Source organism: Medicago truncatula, chromosome 6 (assembly GCF_003473485.1).
Source record: "Medicago truncatula cultivar Jemalong A17 chromosome 6, MtrunA17r5.0-ANR, whole genome shotgun sequence".
Taxonomy (NCBI): Eukaryota; Viridiplantae; Streptophyta; class Magnoliopsida; order Fabales; family Fabaceae; genus Medicago; species Medicago truncatula.
In genome coordinates this window covers 6,056,241-6,080,591 of record NC_053047.1, presented here as the reverse complement: position 1 = coordinate 6,080,591, position 24,351 = coordinate 6,056,241, and the positions used below count along the sequence as shown (strand labels likewise).

At 32.8% G+C, this 24,351-nt stretch overlaps 2 protein-coding genes and 1 pseudogene across 2 annotated transcripts; all 3 read right to left on the bottom strand.

The window, feature by feature from the left end:
• Window positions 1-1,247: 1,247 nt before the first annotated feature.
• LOC112422728 (uncharacterized) lies at window positions 1,248-5,260 on the bottom strand (annotated as a pseudogene).
• A 2,712-nt stretch (window positions 5,261-7,972) lies between these two features.
• Window positions 7,973-11,811, bottom strand: LOC25495494 (probable galacturonosyltransferase 9). The gene is made up of 3 exons (XM_013595717.3): window positions 11,387-11,811; window positions 9,033-10,271; window positions 7,973-8,617 (listed from the first exon to the last, which is right to left on the bottom strand). The coding sequence occupies exons 1-3, from the start codon at window positions 11,537-11,539 to the stop codon at window positions 8,342-8,344; spliced, it is 1,668 nt and encodes a 555-aa protein (XP_013451171.1). The 5' UTR covers window positions 11,540-11,811; the 3' UTR covers window positions 7,973-8,341.
• Window positions 11,812-17,512: 5,701 nt separating this feature from the next.
• Window positions 17,513-18,483, bottom strand: LOC25495493 (basic leucine zipper 43). The gene has a single exon (XM_013595716.3). It carries the CDS (start codon window positions 18,373-18,375, stop codon window positions 17,773-17,775), a length of 603 nt encoding a protein of 200 aa, XP_013451170.1. The 5' UTR covers window positions 18,376-18,483; the 3' UTR covers window positions 17,513-17,772.
• Between the last annotated feature and the right edge of the window lie 5,868 nt (window positions 18,484-24,351).

Genomic DNA, 24,351 nt, shown 5'->3' with positions numbered 1-24,351 from the left:
AACAACTCCTTTAACTATTCTAGTAACTATAATTATGCATGGGAAATGCTAACTAATGCCACCAGGACATCAAATAAGAAAACTAATATAAAAAATTTATATTGAAAAGTGGTGAAAAGTGTAATGTTCAACTTTATGAAAATTAAAATATTATTTTTAATCGAAAAAAAAATCTATTTTTTACTTTCTTAGCATTAAGTATTTACTATTCCAAAAAAAAATAAAAAAACATCATCTAATTATTCTATTAGTAACTATAATTAATAACAATATTTTAATGAAAACTTGTTGGTCTCCATGAAGTTTTCTTATGGCTTTCTATCGCCTTCACCACACACACGACCTCCGCCTTAACTTTAACCAATCTTTCCACCATTACCCTTCTTCCAATTATTTTTTTTTTCAAATTGCTCCAGCAAGATATAGATTCGGTTGCGGTGGTGTGATGAGTGTAACACCCTGTTTTTCCAACTTAATTTTTTTTACATAATAATTAGAGTAATCAACCTAAACAGGATGTCACACTACTTTAAAAGATAAATAGAGTAAAATATCTCATGTCAACAATTCAAACTACATTGTAGCGGAAAACATTCATTATTCAACGTAATGACACTACGACCTCAACATAAAACAACTTATTAAATTCCAATCTAAGGGGTTCATCAACATAAATCATAGAAATACGTAACACATGGAAAACAAAGCAAGATCCTCATCCTGTTACGTATCAGAGCGACCCTAAGACGACGCGTGAGAGAGTCAACTCACTTCAACAGCTAATTCTGGTTATCTGCACGTTACCCACGTAGAGGCAACATTCAAACAGAAGGGGTGAGATTTCACATTCAATAATAATAAGCATATAATTCATCAACTGAATCTAACAACATAAACAAGTATAACTAAACAATAGTAATACTTCACCTAGTTTTCATTAACAACTCATTAATAATTGACAACTTGACAACAACGACAATGCGACAACAACGACATCAACTTGACAATGCAACAACAACAACTTAAAACATGCATGTGGTACCAATCAAGGCATCAAGCCCCTAACGTATAAAGCATAATAGGCTCACAGGGCATCAAGCCCCCAACTTATAGAGCATAGGCTCTCAAGGCATCAAGCCCGCAACTTAATATGAATGATTATACATTCAACAGGGCATCAAGCCCTCAACTTTAATGATTAATGCATGGACTCAGCAACCAACAACTTTAACAACTTAGATAGCAACTTAAAACTTAGCAACTTTGACAACAACTTGCAACTTAATGACATTAACAACAACAACAGCAATGACAGCAACAATAACATCTTGCAACTTAGCAACTTTAACAACAACAATTTGAATGATATGAACAACAATTTCTACAACATACAATATTCACATAATATATGCATTTCAATTTATCCAACAACATTATTCAGATTAATTCAGACTCATTGAAAGATAATACAATTATAAACAACTTTCATTCCTACCCTAAAGACCAACTCAGAACGACACGTGCGACAAAGAACGCAAGAACACTAAGCAAGGTTGACTGCCATTGAGTAACTCGCTATGGTGAGCCACTCTACTCGCTATGGCGAGTTCAACAAAAGGGTTACTCGCTATGGCGAATAAGGTATTCTCCGTGACGAGCTAAAACTGATGGCTCTCGGGAGTTTGACATTTTTCACTCAAAAATCTCATTTTTAACTTCCCTATGCCCAATTTTGATCCAAAAATTTGCCTAATCATTTCTATACAGGTTAAGGCACTCAAAACCATATAAAACTTGACCCAAAATGTTAATTTACAAAATCATATTTTTCTCACTGGACAACTCGCTATGGCGAGCGATTCACTCGCAATGGCGAGCGATAACTAGGTTTACTCGCGAGGCGACTGAGGTGACTCGCTATGGCAAGCGATGACGATCTACTCTATGGGCATAACAAAGATTCCAGCAAAACTCTCCAAATTCCATGGCAAAGATTCTATGGCAAGCGATGACGATCACCCACCAAGACTACATCATCTGCAAAAAGCATACATCTCGGTGCTAACTCTTGGATGTGTTCCGTCAATACATCCAAAACTAAAGTAAAAAGATAAGAACTTAGGGTTGACCCTTGGTGCAATCCTATTGTTACGAGAAAATCTTCGGTAGTCTCATCTTGCGTCCTCACACTAGTCGAAGCTCCCTCATACATATCCTTGATAGTTCTAATATAGGCAATCCTAACCCCTTTCTTCTCCAGGGCTTTCCACAAAATCTCTCTCGGTACTCTATCATACACCTTTTCCAAATCAATGAAAACTAAGTGCAAGTCCTTTTTATCCGTCCGATATCGCTGCATCACATGTCGAAGTAAGTAGATTGCTTCCATAGTCGACCTCCCAGGCATAAAAAAAAAAAAAAAAAAAATTGGTTATCCGTAACTCGAGTCTCCTTTCTTAGTCTTCTTTCGATCACCCTTTCCCATAACTTCATGGTATGACTCATTAGCTTAATTCCCCTATAATTCGCGCAATTTTGTATATGCCCCTTGTTCTTATAGATTGGAATTAAAGTGCTTCTTCTCCACTCGTCCGACATTTTCTTCGTCCTCATAATCTCGTTAAAAAGGTATGTGAGCCATGTTGAAGCAAAAATCCCTTTGAACTTGTTTTTAAATGATAAACAAACTCTTGTATTAAAATTAAGATTATAATTTTATTTGGTTATTTAATGTGTGCTCTTGAGTGAATTTTATTAAGGATAGGAAAGTCCAATTCTCACACATTGTTAAAGCCATGTATCTTTGGATGCTTATGCTCAAGCTCTCAAGAAGAATATGGTAATTCATTATTAATCAAGGAAGGTTAATTATTGAAGAATTACAAAGGAAATGCCATGCGCACAAGCAAGGGAAAATGAACAAACATTTTGTTTCAATCATGTGCTAATCATTTGAAAAAGAAAAGGATGATGACATAAGCCCTATTGTGTATCTTGATGAGCAAGCAAGCAAAAAGGCATAAAGTACAATGACTTGGTGACCAAGTATGCAAATATAATTTATAAATGGTATCTTGGAGACAAAGCTTTGCAAGGACAATGACAATGATGCATCTTGGACAATGACATAGTTGTTTTAGCCTCAAGCTCAGAGAGAGCTCGAGAGTCAGTGTAAGCCTGGTGAGGCTTAGAAAATACATAGCTGTTTTAGCCTCAAGCTCATAGAGAGCTCGAGAGTCAGTGTAAGCCTGGTGAGGCTTAGAGAATACATATTTTTTTGCACATTGCAAAGAGGAGGAAGAAACTCCCAAGAACTAGTGGATAATCTCACAAAAGTTGTGGGGACTGGACTAACCCATATTGGGGGAACCAGGATAACTTCTCTGTGTGATCTCTCTTAAACACTACTCTTTACTTTCTGCTTTGTTTATTTCAGTATTACATATTTACTTATTGTTTTACTAATCATCTTACTCTAAGCAAAGTCTTGAGAGTTCAAACTCTCTAAGAGTACAGAGAAATTTTTAAAGGGTCACTATTCAACCCCCCCTTCTAGTGACATTTACTTCAACTTCAAGCCACACAATCCCTCTATCGCCAAGACTCTTCCACACTTTGATAGGTATGTTTTCTGGCCCAACTGCCTTGCCACTACTCATCCTTTTCAACGCTTCCCTAACCTCATGCTCTTGAATCCGACGATAATAATTATAGTTTCGGTCCTCCTGTCCGATGTCTAACCTGTTAGAGTCTGGTAATATCTCATATCCTTCATTAAATAGGTTGTGAAAATACTTCTTCCATCTACCCTTAATATCTCTTTCCTGAACCAGAACTCTACCCTCTTCATCCTTAATACACTTTACTTGGTCCAACTCTCTTGTCTTTCTTTCTCGTCCCTTAGCAAGCTTATATATAGATTTCTCTCCCTCATTGGTACCTAAAGATTAGTATAATCCTTCAAAAACTTGAGTTCTCGCTTCGCTCACCGCCTTCTTAACCTCTTTCCTAGCTATCTTATATTTATCCCAAGTTTCGACATTTTTACACCTAGACCAATCTTTAAAACAATCTCTTTTGATCTGAAGTTTACTCTGAACACTGTCATTCCACCACCAAGATTCTTTACCCCTAGGTCCAAAACCTCGAAATTCTCCCAACGTCTCTTTTGCTACCTTTTTAATCTCATGTGCCATCCTCTCCCACATATCATTTGCACTTCCATGTGGTTGCCTGAAGCCTCCCTCTAATATCTTGTGTTGGAATATCCTTAGTTTTTCACCCTTTAAATGCCACCACTTGATTCGCGGAGCCCCAGTTTGACTTCTTCTCTTAGCCCTCCTCTTTACCCTTATATCCATCACCATCACTCTATGTTGGGTAGTTAAGCTCTCTCCAGGTATGACTTTACAGTCCAAACAAATCTTCCTGTCGGATTTCCTAATAAGAAATAAATCTATTTGAGAACATGAGACCTCACTCTTGTAAGTGATAAGATGCTCCTCTCTTTTCCCGAAACAAGTATTAGCTATAGTAAGATCAAAAGCCGATGAAAAATCTAAGATGGATTTACCCTCCACATTAATCTCCCCGATACCATACCCCCATGCAAACCCTCAAAACCTCTCGAAACACTCCGTACATGCCCATTTAAATCCCCTTTTAGAAAAATCTTTTCTCCTAACGGGATATCCTAAATTAAGCCTTCTAGCTCCTCCCAAAGCTTCACTTTAAGGTGTGCTTCTAACCCTACCTGAGGTGCATAAGCGCTAATTACATTAAAGGTGTCTTGTTCCACTACAATCTTTAGGGCTATAATCCGACCTCCTATCCTTTTAACATCTACAATATCTTTCTTCCACTCCTTATCCACAATGATGCCTACCCCATTTCTCGATCTAACTTGACCAGTATACCAAAGCTTAAATCCTGAACTATCTAATTCTTTCGCCTTTTTTCCCACCCACTTAGTTTCTTGTAGGCACATGAAATTGATCCTCCTCCTAGTCATTGTGTCTTCTACTTCCATAGATTTTCCTGTAAGTGTACCTATATTCCAGGTTCCAAAACGAATCCTATTCTCATGAACTAGCTTCTTTACCCGCACCCGTTCACGAAGATGCGGGAACCCTTGCTTATTTTTCACTACATCCAAGCGGCGATGCAGCGGCCCTTGCTCATTTGACACTGTACTCGAGCCATACAACGAGTTGCTTCCGGGCAACGACCTAGCATTCACACTATTTCGTATGTGGTCCATGTCATAGAGATTCGACAAAGTTTTACGTTGACTGTCGAGGCCTAACGCAACCCTCTCCTTTTACCCGGGCTTGGGACCGGCCTCGTAAAAATCCATTTATTCATAATGCAATCCATGTTGCTAGTGAAATTTTCTCAAATGGTATACATTCAAACTACGCCATGAACTAGGGCAGTTTCAAACCTATGCAAATGGATATTATTACTGTTGCCAATGGCGAATTGCGGAAAACAGTGATTTGTACAAATTCTACTACGTGCTTTTTTTTTATTATTATTATTGAAAGAAAGAAAATTCTACTACGTGCTATAAGCTCAATTTGACAATACTTTGTACCAAATCACATAGTGGAACAATAGCAGTTTGTCCAAATTCTGATACGCTGGGTACTATTGCGCTGCTACAACCACTATTTGACAACTCTCGACTCTATTATGGAATAAAAGGTCACAACATTGTATTTATGTAAATTCAAATCAGCAGAGAAGTCATGAGAATAAACATTACATTTCTTGAGAATTCCCATGAGTTTGAAATACCATAAACCTAACTTCTTGATTGTTTAGCAATCTTGAACCAATCAGTGTGGAAAGAACCCTCCATGTCAATTCTTTCATATGTATGAGCACCAAAGTAATCTCTTTGAGCTTGGACCAAATTTGCTGGCAATCTTTCCCTTCTATACCACTGGATACTCCCATTCCAAGGTAGAGGAAACCTAATTTGTTCATAGTTTTCTCTCTTAACTCAGTGTTCTCATACCATTCGTTACCGCCGTCAATTATACACCCACCTTTTTCTAAGTATGCAGATAAGGTCTTGATGGTTTGATTGACAGACGAATCGGCTTTAACAAGCATTTTTATGACTCTTGGTTTTTAAATTGATTGAACAAAATATTTAAAGTCATGGTAGCCATATATTGGAAGGTTTCCTTCTTGTTTTGCTCTTTCTATTGTAAACTGAAATTGAAAACCTTTCTCAGCAATGTTGAGAGCAAGGTTTTGACCAATTACAGCTAGGCCTATTCTTGCAAGGTTTGTAGGTTCAGACGTAGCCATATTTTATTTGTTGTTCAATGTTCAATAATTTACATGAGAAAAAAAAGTACAAAATCATTAAGCATGCATGCATTTCTGACTTGTGAAGAAAAATAAAGTTGTAATGTGGAAACTAGAGTCTTAGGTCCAGATTGGATAAACAACTTAATTAAGCGGTTATAACATAAGCGCTTATCATACATGTGGTTACGTATGAGCTATTTCTATCACAGAAGGTAAAATAAAGTCAAATTGTTTTCATAAAGCTGTTTTAATAATCTGAAAACAACTTATGCACATGTTAAAAGCAGTTTTCATAAGCTCTTAAAAAGAGTCACACAAGTTTTGGTGTAGCCTAGTGGTATGAGTTGGTTGATGGGGTACAGGTAGGAGGTCTAGGGGGTTGATCCTTGCTTCAATTATTCAAAATATAAGTATTAACCTCAACTACAAAACAAGTTCAAAGAATCCTAAATTTACAAATTATGTCAATTGCAAACAAACAAAAATTATTCATTCATCTGCAATCAATTACTGTCATTTTTCTGTTTACTTCAATATCATATATTACTATAAAGTGTAATCTAACAAATCAGAAAAAATAGAATTACACCCACCACTACATGCAAAATTCTAAACCAGCACCACCAAGACCATGGTCCAAAAAATTGATACATTTACCAAGTGTGTTAATTGGTGAGAAATTATGATACAAACTCAAATCAGCAACAATATTTACAGTCTTGTTGATTTCATGAAAAACCGGCCACAACAAAGTACAGAAGTAAAAAATATAGAGGTAAAGTTTCTAAGCAAACAAGTTCATTAATAAAAAACAAAAGTTCATTAATCATATACACTAATCCAACAATAATTCAATAACATATACATAGAAGGTTAAATCTTAAAAGCAAGGTTTAAAGAAAACCTACAATTTGAATGGAATTGCATAAAACTGAGATATAAGTAACATGAACCTCTCTTTCAATCATACTCTCAGATAAGAAAATCAATATACAGATTGATTAGCCAAATCAAACTTTTACCATTGAACTAATATCTCATGGACATAGATAGACGTGTATGCTTGTGTCAACACCCTCTATTTTTTTTATTAAATTTAAAATTTCACAAAACTGAAGTAGCATTTCATATCACAAGGATTTTAAAAACTCTTCTAATAGATCCAATTATTCATAAGTGTTTATATCACAGCAGCACAACCTAAGAAGCTACATGGTACACAAGGTTTTTTAAAAAGATATATCTTAACATCTTCAAACTAGCCCAATTATTATCTTAAAGCTAAACTAGGAAACCCAGAAACATTATGTAGAAGGAAAGAAGACTTGGTTGTGACCAGTTAGAATGGAACAACAAATTCTGGATAATATTAATAGCACATAAAAAGTGTTCTCATCTCAAACAATTTTGTACTATTTTCCTGCCTGCCCTTGCTACTAAAAATCCCTTATGTTTCAAAAAGTGTGCATCCAAACCGCGTAAATTGTCCAGAAGCACACACCTGAATGTGAAAAATCGTTTTTTCAGATGTATACTTCTGGACAGAAGTTGGAGGTGGGAAAACGAACAAACTTATCAAAAATTAATAATGTAAATAAAGAGTCATGTCCAGAAACAAACAAACTATCATATGTAGGAATTGTATTACTATATAAATAAACAGTAGTGCTTTCTCATTATTCATTAATTAAAGTCATAACAATACTATCAGCAAATGATTAAATGATAAATATGCTCCAAACTAGAAAATGAAAAAAAATATAAAAAAACACTATTTCGTGTACATTTCCAAATTCAGCAAATAAAAATCACTGCCTTGTAGCATCTGAAAATAATCAACAACGAATTCTCAGATGGCATTCAAAGCATAGACGATACTTGATGACAATGCAGAATTTTCCTGTGGCAAGCACCATTTAACATGAGATTTTCTCAATTCAGTAAGAATATGGTAAAGCCACAGTGGACACTTCATCTCAAGATTGTGACTATAGTAACGATTGTGTGTTAATCTCATCTATAAGCCAAAATTGCACATCTGGACAAACTCCATATCGCTGTCTACATATTTAGTCCAGAGATTTTTGTATTGATTCAAAGCAATATCTAGCCAAGGTTTCATGTTTCCATTGTAATGAATAACAGCAGCATTGTTGATCTCATCCATGCTAATACTTGGATTGTATCCTAATCCAAGTACATGCCATGATTTGTCCAGTGACTTTGTTGTTGAGTAAAAGGTAATCAAACCAGGTGGAAGCGTCCCCGATTTCCATATTGTCTGGTCTTCATTCTGATAACAGAATACAAACAAGAATTAGGGAGTTCCACTTTACGGTTGTACAAAGGAACATATTGATCATTATTCAAGAAACCACGGTTATCAGTATCTTACAATACATGCCAATTGTATATCTATTCGATACTAAACTCTACCCAATAAATATGAATTACTGCCTAAACTCAGTGTAGTCAAACACCTATTTTTGGCAATTTTATATAGGCAACCGCTTTTCTTTTGTCATTTAATTTATGACTTGAATCTTGAATTATTAGATTCTATGATATATAATCTAATAATTTTTCTATGTCACTTGTTTTTACTTAATGACTTTCGAAAAAGCAAAGAGTTTACAAGCTATTGGCTTTCAAAAGACAGAGAAGCAAAGATATTAACAAGGTAATAACTACAAGCAAGAAAAAATTACCTTGTTCTGCCAGTAATGGTAATGTTCTGTGCATTTTTCACGCCTCCAAGCATCAAGATCAAATATATTCATACCATAAGTCCAAGCACATGCTTTTGGATTGAAGGTCTCCTTGATTAAAGGATGAGAGAAATTCACGTACTGTGAATATCGGTGGAAAGAACCGAAACAGATCTCTACGGCACCATTCACCTTCCCATCCAAATCAATCTTCCACAAACCTGTCAAGTCCTTTTGCACCACAACATCATCATCCAAAAGTAAGATATTACGCAATTTAGGGTACATCTCTGGCAAATAAAACTGAAGATAGTCCAACATCGACAGGTATTTGGCGTTTCTAAGTTTCATGTCACGTGCATCATTTGTAGCCTTATCACCTTGATTCTCAATGTAATGCTGCTGCATTTTTGCTGCCTCAACTTGCCTCAACACTGGTACATACGATGAATTTAAGAACGTGAATTCGTCAACCGACTTTATCTCTAAAAATGCACCCCCTTCAACCGGCCTCATTTTAAACCAAACTTTCATTGCAGCAACATTCATCCTGTTTGTAACGACGTGAAAAACATGCTTCCATGGCTCAACTGCATTCTTCACCACAGATCTAACCACCACCGACACAGCTATCACGTTGTCTGAGAATATTGCATAATGATACAAACTCGGATCTTCAAACTCCAGCCTAGGGCTTTCATCTCTATACTTCTCCGGGTTCGAAATCTTCTCACCCATCAGCCTCATAGCCAAGCAATGCAAACTCTTGGGAACTGATTTGGCAGAAATCAAGCTCGCCAATGCCCCGTTCTTCTTTGCCTTAGCAAGTGACTCATTAACAGCAAATATAGTATCCTTCAACTTCTGAATCTTTAACTGAGTATCATAATTCTCTTTCGCCTCAACAATCATCATCCTTGCAATCTTCACTCTATCCTTAATCTCTTTCTCAAACTGCCTCAACACATCCTCATCAATCGGACCATCCGACTCAAACAATGATGCTCTGTATGTTGGTTTCAAAGCAATATCCGAAAAATTACCAGCCAATTCATCAAACATCTTCAACTGCCTAGAAATATCAAGCTTAAGCTTCCTAGCATATGCAGCATAAGCATTCACTAATGAAATATGATCTTTAGCTTGTTGATGTATCAAATCCACTCTTGTCCTAAGTGGGTCAGATTTCAATGCCAAAAATGTTCTATGCACATATGCATTACCAGTAGTAGGAAGATCCTGTAAACAAAAACAAAAACAAAAACCTGATTCGTTACACCTTCCGTAGTACCGACACCTCTAATCAAAGGTGTGTCAAGTGTCTAACACCAACACATGTGATTACGTTCAACTAATTCATTTTCTCAAATTATCACCAGGATCTATGTGTCGGTAACAATCGCCTTTTTCTAAGCATGCGGATAAGATTAAAACAAAAACAAAAATGTTCTATGCACATATGCACTACCAGTAGTAGGAAGATCAAGTAAACAAAAACCTAATTTGTTACACCCTCCATAGCACTAACAACTCTAATCAAAGGTGTGGCAGGTGTCCGATACCAACACATGTGATTATGTTTATATAATTTATTTTCTGAGATTATCACCGGTGTTCATGTGTCAGTGTCGTGTCTGTGTTGGTGCATCATAGGTTACACCGCAAGATTCATCAAATTAACATATGGGTTATGCTTAAAACTGAATCTAAAATGAAGGGTCATTTCCAATTTCCAAAATTGAAAATGGATTTCAATAAAATTCAAAATTTTGCAACAAAAACATACAAATTGATTAATTGAATTGGTGTCCGAACTTACACATATGATTACGTTCAAATAATTCATTTTCTCAAATTATTATTATTAGTGTGAATGTGTGTCGGTGTTGTGTCCATTATCCTATCCCGTGTGCTTCATAGGTTACAGCAGAAGATTTATTGATTCATTCAATTCATGAAATTAGCACATGGGTTATGCTTAAAACTGAATCTAAAATAGAGTCGTTTCCAATTTCCAAAACTGAAAATAGGCTGCAATAAAAATCAAAAACTTTGCAACAAAAACACAAAAATTTGATGAATTAAATTGGTGTCCGGACACTTATGATTACGTTCAAATAATTCATTTTCTCAAATTATTAGTGTCAATATCGTATCCGGTGTCTGGTGTCTGGGCTTCATAGGTTATACCACAAGATTCATTCAATTCATGAAATTAACATATGGGTTATGCTTAAAACTGAATCTAAAATAAAGGGTCATTTCCAATTTCCAAAGTAAAAAATAGGTTTCCATAAAAATCAAAACTTTACAACAAAAACACACACAAAAAACACAAAAACAGAGGAACTTACAGAGTCATCATTTTCTGTAGAAGGATTTGTAGTGAATAGAACAGAGAGAGTTGCAATGAAAAGGAGAGAGAACATAGCAGAAATAAAGATCCGGTAAGAGAAGAATCCACGAAGAGTAGATCCACCTCTGCTTCCTCTACCAGAAACCGCCATTGGATCTTGTACTCTCTTGAAACAGAGCAGTGTCAGATCCAAAAACAAAACTGTTTTGTACTTTTTTTTTTTTCTTGTTCTTTTTTTCACTTTTCAGTGTTTTTGTTTGATGAAATAGTGAATTGAATTAATGTAACAAAATGAAAATCTTAAATAAGAACATGCAATGAATTGAATGAATTTGATAAGTGTGTGTGTGTGAGTGTATTTTTTTCTGACTTATGTGTAGAATGTGAAGAATTAATTGAAGGTGGGATAGTTAATGATTTTGAGGTTGAATCCAAGTTGTTGTTTGATTATGGGGTCCATCATTACATTACAATTGGTAACTGTAATTTATTTATTGTTTTCTTATTTTGACTTTGATGTGGTGTTTTTGTTTGTAGTGGTAATGATAAGTACAAATGCACCAATTTAATGTGTTAGGGAAGACTTTTTTTTGGTAGGAAATTAATGTGATTATGCATTTTTACAATCTGCCGACTTCATGAAGTATATACTACTCATTTAATGTATTTTGCATACTTATGCATAGGAATACTTACTTCAGTTATATTTATAAACAAAAAATAATTTTTTTTAATTTATTAAATAATTAATGTATTTAGTTTAAAAATAAGATCACATATATTTATCATTCAATAATTTATTTTTGAAAAAGTCCTTCAATAAACTTAAAAAGATGTGACTAGAAAAGTAAGTCAATAAATCAAATGTAAAATATATTTTGTCGGAATTGGTGTATTAATTTTTTTAATTAAGTAATCTAGCGGTTTGAACCCCGACCTCTACATATAAAGATTCATTGTTTCTATTAAGTGAGTTATGTTCACGAAGATTTGTATATTCAATTTATTTTTTTAATTACTTTAATGTACAAAATTTAAAAGAATATTTCTACTACTAGTTTCGGACATATACCTTAAAACACAAGTTCGCGTGATAAAAAAAAAAAAGACTTTCGTGGCACTTATTGTAAGACATTTTTTTCACTTTAGGATTGATTTAACTTGTATATGCTGAATTGTGATTTTTAACAAGTATTTATTCAAAACATTTGATGATATAATTTTTTTAATTAATTTTAAAACAATTTAATTAGTATATTTTGTCGGTGTATTATTATTTTACACGTATACTAGACAATGTGTAGTCATGTCAATTAATGAATATAAATATACAAAAACTTATAAATTTATTCATTGGCATAGCAACACATCATTTAATGTATAAAATAAATGTACACCGATAAAATAAACTAATTAAATTCTTTCTAAATCAAATTTCGTCCCCGCATAACCACAATATATACATTATTTTGAAGTTTCAAGTAGAATTGAGATTGGGCACCGTAAAAGCTACTATTCCTTCTGATCATATTTATAAACAAAAAATGATTTTTTACGTTTATTGAATAATTAATGTATTCGGTCATATTTATATCTCAGATATATTAGTTATTTAATGTACTTAAAAAGTTTTTTTTTCCTTATAAATGCGATCGGATTGAGTATTTGTAGCTTGATGTAGAAGTGATTGTATCCACCAAAATTGATTCTTCCAAAAAGTTACCATACACATTTTTTTTTATGGAGTTAAATTGCTTTTAGGTAGGTTCACCGTGTTTCCATTGTTGGTAAAATGAGGTTTACATGCAGTACTAGTTATCTCTCATGCAGAACTTGTTGTCGTCCCTAGTGTAGATCCGGATACTGCACTCGTGACGCCTACAAAAACACCATTGCAACAAGGTACAAAAGGTCACACTGTATCATATGAACACGTTGCCTCCCAAATAGCTCGTCTTGAGTAACCTCCAAAGTCAAGCACATCTTTCCATTATCAAATTGTCACTGATGATATTGTTGATACTTATGGCTTGGTTGGACAAAATCGTAATCACAAACATTTTATTTTGCAACTGGTAGTGAACATGTAGATGGTTAATATAACCAAGAAGTAGTTGTGCCTTTGGAACACATAAAGGCAGCTGCGCATATTGATATGCAACTTCAGAAGGAACTTAATCTTGTTAGCAAATATCTTATTCAAGGTAAAAATGTTGACATCCCTTTTTGTTAGGTCACGAGGGTAGCCCGAGGGACCTCCATATCCAGACAGAGCAACCATACAAGCGAGAGAGACGCCACACTCTTATCCAAAATCTTAAGGCAATGAGTTTATGGATCATCTCACTTATAAAGTGTTCAACCTCCACTTTTCTATTCAATGTGGGACATATAACTCACACTTGCACACAACAATCTTCCCCTCAAATGTGAGTCCATCAATTCATCATGCTCACCCCTTAAACGGAAGCTCTTTCATCCGCACACACTTATACTTGTACCGCCGTTGTCTCCGTACACAACAGAACCCGCCGCCTGAACACCCTTCAGGAGGACTTTCAACACAAGGAGTCGATCGAACCTTTCGTCAACAATAAATAAACTCAATTTCTACAACACTCGATCCAAGGGTGGTTGTAAAACACCTTCTCTTCTAGGACCATTTTTCTTTGCTTTTCTTATTTATTAATTTTTTTTCCCTTGCATTTGGAGGGTCTTGCCCCCACCCCATCCACCACCACCTCCTCCTCCTATATATATTTGCTTTAATAATAAATTATGATTATGCGATATAGAATGAGGTGTCTTTCAGACTCACCTTAATGGATTTGAATTTTGATAAAAATCACCCTATAGAAAAATGCAACCTTAAGCTAATAAAAACACAAGAAAGATTAGTGTCATTATGTTTTTAATGCCACTATGGTTTGAGATTTGCAAAAATCTAATAAGAACAAAAACTAATTGATTTATTTTTAATGGCCTTTCTGACAGAAAAAATATTTAAAAGCATTGGTTAAAGTATCATTATGTTTTTAGTTCTAAACAATTACTCAAGTTTTGCTTCATGAATGTTAGGCGTAATCCCAATATTGAACAGTCCTTTTATGGCTTGGCTCAATATCAAATTTACTTGCCTTTTAAAAGAGAAAAAAAATAAAAAGATTGTTATAAAATTAAGCATATGAGTTATGACCAACTAGTAAGTAGGTAAGTTAGCACATGTTTTTAAACTATAGAAAAACATGACGTGGGGTTAAAGATTCCACTCTATGCCAATCATCAAACATATATAGCAGCCCAAAAAGTCACTCTACTTCAAACTCAAGGCCCAAAATCAATCTTGAGTCTCAATCACTCTTTTAACACTATCAATTCCACACACACACATTGTAGCAAAGCTCCTTATTGGATCCATACTTATACACAACGAAAATATATTGAACCCAAAACATATTTTAATGCTCCTACATGGGGTTCACTTATATGATTAAACATAGGACTCCTGGTTAAAGAAAACACATGCCCATCTATTACCACTTGATTCAAAACCTTGTCAATGAAATGGAAATCTATGGATCAAAAATGGAAAATACATGCAATAACCTCGTGTTAATGTTTGCGAGATATTGATTTAGCGATAAGAGTTTGAAGTTATAGTCTCAAGAGACGGAGTTCAAATTCTATCTAAAAAAGTAGTAAAACTGAAAATCGTCACTTTTAGTTAATGGCAATTTTCACCTTCCCCGATTTTTTTAAAAATAAACCTCATTTTTATTGATGATTAATGAATTAGTTTTGTTAAATTAAGTCATAGTATACAAAATGTATCATATATATTTTCTATAATAAAGTAGTCTGCAGTTTTTTATATCTAATTGTTTACATAAAATTAACATTATAACAAAATAAAATGGATTATGTTTTCTCTATATATAGATTAGCTGAAATATTAGAAATAATATAATTCATGAACATGTGATTCACACATAGATTTATATGTAGGAAACCATTCAAAAACATTTGTGAACTAGCCAACAGTGATGATTAAAGTTCAATTTAAACTTCTAAAAAGGGATTGAAAGGTGAAATAGAAAATAATACTAGGTTTTATTATTTTAATTGTTTAAAATAGGATAGGAATAAAGGAGAATCAATCCTCCCATTTTTCTTTCATTTCAATTTTAAAAATAAAAACCATTTGTGGCCTAAATTGTGGCCAAGACTGTTTAGCTTTTCCACTACTTTTAGCTTGTAGCAGCAAACAAAGCATTACCGACCTACTACTAACTGAAAACTTGTGCCTAATTTTATGATGTTAATATCTTATTCATGGTGTTGGTCTCTTAAGATTTTGTAGCATAAGAGGATCACAATACCAATGTGAAAAAAGATGCCCCTCCAAAATTAAGAAAGAAAAGTTCCATATTTCCAAGACATAATATTTATGTTCATTTGTGTAAATAAATATATCTACCGGTCCTATTTATAAAAGATATTTAGGTCAACAAAAGTTAATGTATTTGGTCTAAATTTTTAACTCGATACTTCATCTTTTGTTGACCTAAATATTTCTTATATAAATAGGATCAGATGGAGTATTTAATAAATGTCAATTAATAATATATTATGTTTTTTTAAAAGAGCTATTAACATATTATGTTTTTATTTACGATTATTAACATGGTATATATGTTGGTAGTTAGAGTTTGAATTTAGAGTTCATTCTCAAAATTCTTTGTACAACTACTTGAGTTACACCTTGGAGACAGGAAATATATAACTTTTAATGTAATATATAATAAATTATAGAAAAAATTATTTTATCAACAAATTAACATATACTCCCTCCGGTCCTATTTATAAGAGAATTTTGAGTCAACAAAAGTTGATGTATCTAGTTAAAAATTCAATCCAAATACATTCACTTTTATTGACCTAAATTTTTCTTATAAATAGGACCGGAGGTAGTATTATAGAATATAAGGTACATCATTAGCTGATTAATATGCACAGTTTCTGTTGGATCCCTATCAAAACCTAAAGTAAAAAAACCAAAACTGAAGTTATATTCCAATAATATGCAGTCAAGGTAGCTCTTGAAAAAGCCAATAAATAGTGTGATAATAATTTCTAGTGGGTTGGCATGTCCAAATGTTTTTCCTTTTTATGGCAACTTTTCTATCATATCATCCAATGACCACTACACCACCTTTTTAATTCAGTGTCATGTCCAACTCCTTCCCTATCCAATTCCACCTGATATAATTACTTCCATTATTCTACACAAATCATATACTAATTTGATTATATATTTCTTGGCTTCACATTCATCTAGATTTCTTTTGGCTTCATATCTTCTATATTATATGATTTTCTCTTTTGTTTCCTTTTTTATCCATCCACAATTCTCTAGTGTTATTGCTTGAAGATGAGGTCATTTATTAAGTCTTTCAATATTTTTTTCTACACATGAATATGATAATGGTGTTTCTGACTCTTGTGTGTGTCTTGCAAGTTGGTGTTCAACAAATTAAGCCAACATGCTTATAGATAACTCCTAAACTTCTTCAAATGTTTATTAAATGTTTAGATTACTCAAGAACATAAGAAAAAAATAACTATTGGAGTAAACCTTCATTTTAATCACTAAATATATGAAGCAAACATGTTATTGCAGTCTCTGAATGTATCAAAATTATTAAATAATCGCTAAGTGCATTTTTTGTTCGTAACTTCATGTACTAAAGTGATTAACAAAAGATATTTGAAAACTAAACTATCTAACAGAAAATAAATCCGAGGAATATAAACTAACTAACAAAAGATACATTTGAAGATGAAACTCATTGACAGAAACACAATCATGATAATATTAAGAAAAATGCTAACAAGTGCCCTAACGACCCTTGATAAGAAACATAAAGTATCAACTTTATCTTAGAAATTGTGTATTCAACTTATTGAACGATTAAAAAGAAACTTTTTCTACATGAAATTTAACAATTATTTTCTTTTTTAAGTCTTTAACAAGTGCCCTTAAGACCTAAGGATACTCGTTAGCGTAACCCTAATATTAAATGCATTAAGAGACTATAGTGAATACACTTGTTTACTCTAACTCTTGAGGCTCATAAAATTTTATTGCTAAAGACATACAAATTTAGATACTACTCTTTTATACAATGAGAGGTAGTTTCATAGTTAATGAAGTGAAAAGGCTCAAATAATGAAACTCAACTCAAGTTATTGCCATTTATCCTTTTCACCTCATACATATCTCAAAAGGAGGAGAAAACTACTGATTTTGACATCAACACAAGACACAAACAAACTAAAAAAAGTAAAGAAATTAAACCAAATAGATAAAAATTTGTCTTGAAATCAACCAAGAAGATCCATTGAACTTGAGATGGAATTGTTTGAAGAATCATCTCTAAGATATGTATCATCCAAAGGACTAAAAGAAGGGATTAAAGGACTATGAATCTGCATATCTTTTATCATTTGTCGAAGTTCCAAAGCTTCTTCTTTAAGCTGAGCATTCTCTTGAACAACTTGATCATGATTCTCAGAAACATGGTTAAGTTTCTCTATAAGTTGATGATTTTCATTCCTTAGCCAAAGAACTTGTGACCAAAGCTCATCAAGGTGTTTCTGCTTCCTCATGCGTGAACGACGCGCTGATTCGCGGTTTGATATCATCCTTCTGTGTTTCCTCTCATTGATGAGACTAAGGTTTTGTTCATCTGCTTCATCAGAAGTTGAGTTGCTGCTTATGCATGATGATTGTGGACTATAGTTGAAGTCAGGAAATTGTTGATGAGGGGTGTTTAGGTAATTACCATATATTTGGTTAGAGAATTTTTGGAGTTGATATGAGGAAATGTTATTGTTTTGAATCATGTTGTTATAGTTTTGTAGATAAGGTGATGTGTTTGATGGGAGCATGTAATTGAGTCCAGTTGTTACTTCTCTTGTTTGCATGGTTTTTTTTAAGGAATATATGAGAAAAATTTAAGGATTGAAAGGGTTTTGTTGAGTAATAAGAGTGGTGGAAGGTTCAATTGTGTTTGAAGAGTGAGGTGAGCAGAGTAGGTATTATATAGGGAGGGGAAATTGATGAATTGGCCCTACTTGGATAATAGTAGAGTTCACAATGTTGATGTTTTGTTATAATTAAGCTTATTGTATTTTGATGGAATGACATGCACATCATGAATATGTGGCTTATTTTTGAATAAAACTTTTTGGTTTTAAGGGGAAAGGGTTTGTTAATATAAATTTCTTCCGGGAAATAAATATAGTCCGATAAAGAATTGTTCCAACCAAGATTCGAACTAAGTATATCTGATTAAATCAACATTCATTGAAGTTTATTGATCATCTGAATCCAAAAACTTAATATATGATGAATTTAATTAGTTGCACTTGGAACATCTCTATTTATGCATACTCGTTTGCGTGCGGGTTCTTATTCTTAAGAATTGTGGTTGGGCCTAACACAACCCCACAAAACCAACTTGTCAGGTGAGGATTGCCCCCTTATAAACACATTGTCAGACCATCACATATCTGATATGTGGGACTCTTAACACTTCTTTAAAAGAATCGATTCTCACTTGAGTAATTGCATCATTTGAAGCTCATAATGTCGCGATCATGTTGGAGATGCACATCATGTGTATGTGGTGAATTTTTTTAACCCAACGATTTTCAAGAAAAAGTGGCTCTATGAATTCGTTGATCAAACGAAAAATAAGTAAAGTGTGACTAATAATTATAAAAAACACGGTTCAAACTTCATACTCTTAATCGATTTGACTTTTATTGAACTTCGTTAACCACTTGAGTTAAATTAATTTATTAATATATATGACAGTTTTATTAGTTGTACTTGGAACATCTCTAAATGTAGACTCTTTGGTGGGTTCTTATATATAAGAATTGATTCTTGCCTTACACTATTAGGAAAAGCAAAATTAGGGAGGAAAATTAATGACGGAAAAAATAAAATCTCTCACAAATTCTTTGATCGCAAAATTTAATGACAAAATTAGAGAGGAATTTCTTGTTTTCCCTCACTAATTTTGGTTTTTTGGTAGTGTTAACCACTTGAGGAGTTTAATGTGTATGAATATTTCATCAAGGGAAAAAAAAAATCTAATTTCATTTGTGTGTATTTATGTGCATAACAACATACATGTGACATGTTTATGTATATGGATGATGCACACAAGTGGCCCAAAGGGTGAATGCGATTTGGTTTTGTGGATATAATCATTTTGAAGAAAAAAAAATATGCTTACGTAATATAGAGACAGAGGGATTTCACATCATGGGGAGTATAATAACTATAATGGAAGACTGTTATGTTGAAAGCAAGCACAATACAATGTTTGGAGTTTAAAGTCATTTTTATTATAATACATGTGTTTTGTACTTCCAAGCTTATTATCTGTTTTGATGTGGATAGTATTCACTTAAGTGACATAAGATTTTGGTGGAATTGTGGAAAAACAAGGTTGAGAAAGGCTTATTAGGTTGGCTAAGATTTTATTGGACTAAATATAATCAATATTTTAAAGTATAATCAAAATTGTGGTTGTAAGTTAATGTTTTTTTTAGGTTTCTTCAATCATTCATTGCAATTGTAATTAATTAAGGTTGCATCATCCTTAGTTGTAATATTTTATTGTTTGAAAGATTGTATCATAACTGCAATCACTACTCAATGGAAAATAAAATCTTAAGTAACAAATTACACTATGTCCAAAGCAGGCAATTTGATATTTGAGTTGAGGGAAACTTTAGAAATTTTAATCAAGAGGGTCCATATCTTCAAAGAACGAGTGTAATATTACGGTTTATTTTATTTATATTAAGATTAGAAGCTTGCTTCCATTCATGAAATATGAAATACATTATTGGATAGGGACACAAAAAATTCCCCATACATATAGACAAAATGACAAACACTATTAAAACACACACAACTATAACGTCTCAAGTTTATAATGTGGTGAAGTTATGCATCCTAACAATATCAACATTGTCAGTTGATGTATGTCTTACGGACATAAGAATAAAATTTCGTGCCTAAAAATATTTTAAGTAATCGAGTGTGGCGTAGGTCCTATATTACTTGTACAAAAATTCCAATTTCAAGTCCGCTACACCAATTCCAATTCACATATCACAGTTTTGCTTTTTGTTAAAGACGTCTCGGTGAATTGAGGAGTGTGATTTTTTATAAACTATTTAAGTCTTTTACAAAGGATAAAATCATGAGAACTTGCACAAGACTCAATACATACCATGGTGTAAGAGACTTTAGATAAAAATAAAAAAAAATAAAAAAAATAAAAAAGGTAATTGTGAAATTCACAACTTTCTAAATTGGCAACAAATCATGAGAGACAAATAAAGAAAGATTAAGAATATTGATGACTCAATGACCACTTCTATTGGGACCTCAAACAAAATGTGTATATGTGGGTTAAATAGAAGCCAAATCACTAACCCATCAGCAATCACTTGTTTTATTTAGTAGGGTTAGGTACTTGATAATCAAAGTATATTATTAAGCCATGGTAATGACGACTTCAACAGTATAATCACAATGAAGGGAACACAACTAGAAGTTTCAAGACCACATGCCAATTGTATGCCAGCTTAAATGTTGAATTAATGCATTATGCTCATTGCGTTAGTTCCACATGCCTATTCTATAGTAAACTTTAAAGTTACCATTGATTTTAAATAATTTACATATTTACTGGCATATTCTCATGATTATTCTACATCAAATTGCCCTTAATTAACTTGAACATGGTTTCATGATGGTGAACAGTCAAAGATATGAATAGGTGTTTATTAATATAAGGTGTACTGTTAAAATATTTGGTTATGCACCGTCCAAAATGTATAGCTCAACTAGTAGGATCAATATTGTTAGACTGAACACTTTTATTGGATTTAAACTCAGGATCTCACAGTTATATAGGTGAGTTTCAAGTAGTGTTAGTCAATTCATTCATGTAATAATAAGTTAGATTATTGCTTTGGCTAATAAAAAACAGACAACAAACATTTATGTTATGAAGGTAAATGTAAAGGATACATTTTTCTTATGTTGCAAACTTTCTAAATTGTAAAGTAGTTGGTTACATTTCTTTTCCACATCTTTGTCTTTTAGTTGGTGCTAATTTGAGAAAGTTTCCATAGCCAGTGATTGATGCTTTTTATTTTAGTGTAGAGTATAGACTATCCTCCAAAGTAAGCTAAGATAATTGCAACGTACTACTAATGTTTAGAGTAGAGTAATGTTTGGCCGGTGATTGATCTCGGTGTCACGTATGCATTGAATCAATCAAAATTGGTTTCGAGGGTTAAAGTTGTAAAAAAAGGGTAAATTTAGGGGCTGATTTGTTATTGTTTTTTTTATAGAGAGCCAAAATCACAAAATTATGATACTTAGGAGGTCAAAACTGCAATTAAGTCTATAAAAAAATGTAAAAGATCTTTTCATTTACCCTTATATTCCAACTCTTCAAAACCCTCCTTTCCCCTGCATTGAAACTCCTAAACAAAGCCTTAGTATATGGACCATAGATCTCAAATTGTGTCAAAAATCATATTATTACATGAATGCTGGGGAATTTCTAATGGGGAACAAGTGATCCCTAGAGGGACACTATTTCAAACATTGTTATCCAATACATTGATCATTGTCTCTCTGAACTACTTCCTCAAATTGATATCCATATAGTTTATTGAGTGTTGTTATATTATTTGCTATATTGACACAAGTTTGATTAATCTTTTTTTTTTTTTTTTTTTTGACAAATTGACACAAGCTTAATTACTCATTTAGGAAAAATGGAAAGAAAAGAGATTGAATGGATATCTTAACCATTCATGGAAAAAAGTCATATATAACAAATGTAGTGGAAATTATTGAACAAGAATTGTACTTTAAATTGTATATTCCACTAACCCTTAAGCCAGCTAAATGCATTGAGAAAGATGAGAAACATGAAATCTTGTTAGACAAATGCTATGCACTTACCCGTGTGTGTCTAGTTGAGTTGAGTGGATTGAATGGTCAACAATATCATAAGACAGATTTTGACCCATCTTTCATTCTTGTCTTTTGATTGTTCTTTACTTTGTCTTTATTTATTTTTCCACACATGTGGAAACTTACATTAAAGTGTTTCAATATGATTACAAAGTACTATAATATGCTTAGTTCCCAAAAAAATATAAATGCTTATATCATTTAATAGAGGATAGAGGATATAATTTAGTAAAAGCTAACTATTTTTTTTTATAAATTAGTTATTTTTCGCACGCAACTGCGAAGACTAATCCATCGAACGTTGTAGGACCCAAATGAACGGCAAGCTCTTCCTAAGAGTTTTAATGTTGTTGGTCGTTCCAATAAAATTGGAGGCTCGACTCTAATATTAAAAATGACCCCTAATAAAAATAATTAATGATAATTTAAATAATTGTAAATTAACAATAAGCATTATTTTGATTTTAATTTGTTTTTGTTGAATTTTTGTTGTTGATAGATGTGTGGGTTTGACCTAACTTGTCCATTTACTCTTTACTTTTGTCAAATAATAAGTGTTTGATTTAGACCTACATAATAAAAGAAAATATTATCCTACATCCCAACAATTATACTCATACCCTTATAAATAATTGAGGCCCCCATAAATTGGAGGCTTGGCTCCGTAGAGCTCCCTTGCGCATGGCAAGGAACGGCCCTGCTGCATATTCAAAGCTGGATTCGAACCCAAGCTATAAATAATTGAGGCCCCCATAAATTGGAGGCTCGACTCCGTAGAGCTCCCTTGCGCATGGCTAGGAACGGCCCTGCTGCATATTCAAGGCTGAATTCGAACCCAAGCTAATTATGATAATTAATTTATTGTTTAACTACTTTTTTTATATAAAAAGAATGACTAGATAATATGTCTAATATATTTTCTTTAGATGTCTAATTTTTCTTTTTGAGTAAATATGTCTAAAATTTGTATCTTGAACTTTTTTGTTTGAATAATTATTTTATAAAAGAGTTGTAATCTTGAATTATTAATTCTTGTATTATTCTTCCTAAAAATAAAAATCTTGTATTTAATCTAGGAGACTGAGATGACCAGCATATCGATCACTTAACTTTATACTTGTACTCTACATTGTACATGTACTTAGTAGTACTTACCATGCATCGGTTTTGTCAAATCAAAATGCTATAAACCAACTTATCTTAAAAAAAAAAAAATTAAAAGGATTTTCAACCATAAGGACAAGTGGACAACTATATCATACTGACTTTTACTTTTGGATTAAAACTATAGCACACAAATGATATAAATATAGTATGGTACACTTTTTTCTTTACTATTAGATCAATAAATTCTATCACATTCGATGATATATATGTTGGATCATGAAAAAGAAAAATCAGTAGGTTATTGTATTTTTCTTCCTTGTCTGGATTTGAATTTATAACTTTCATCATCACTTAACTCAAACTATTTGAAAACAATCATGATGTTGTATTTCTTACTATGAAGTCTCTCACTTATTATATTAGCTCAAACATCTTTGATGGAAGATATATAGGTACCTATGCAAACGGTCTTTGAGTTCTAAAGTCTGCTCTAACTCTTGTAAGCTTCAGACGCGCAATTCACTTAAAAAAATTATTAGAAGAATAATTCCTAACTATCTCGTATAAATGTTCTTGGATAATTAAGAGACTTGAATATCTTTGCATACATTAATTTTGTTGGATTAAATAAGAGATAACATCAACAAAACGAGATAGCTTTGAAGTTTTTGTTCTTATTTGTTGAAGATTATAATATTACGCATGTTGATTTGGTATAAATAATAAGAAATATCCTTTTACTTATAATTCGTAAGACCTGTATTAATTTATTT

Bases quoted from the DNA above. Each gene is read 5' to 3' on its own strand.
- LOC25495494 (XM_013595717.3), bottom strand. From the start codon at position 11,539: ATGGCGGTTTCTGGTAGAGGAAGCAGAGGTGGATCTACTCTTCGTGGA. The intron at 10,272-11,386 runs GTAAGTTCCTCT...TTTTGTTTACAG, and splicing joins CTACAGAAAATGATGACTCT to GATCTTCCTACTACTGGTAA. The intron at 8,618-9,032 runs GTAATTTTTTCT...TTCTGTTATCAG, and splicing joins ACCATTACTGGCAGAACAAG to AATGAAGACCAGACAATATG.
- LOC25495493 (XM_013595716.3), bottom strand. From the start codon at position 18,375: ATGCAAACAAGAGAAGTAACAACTGGACTCAATTACATGCTCCCATCA.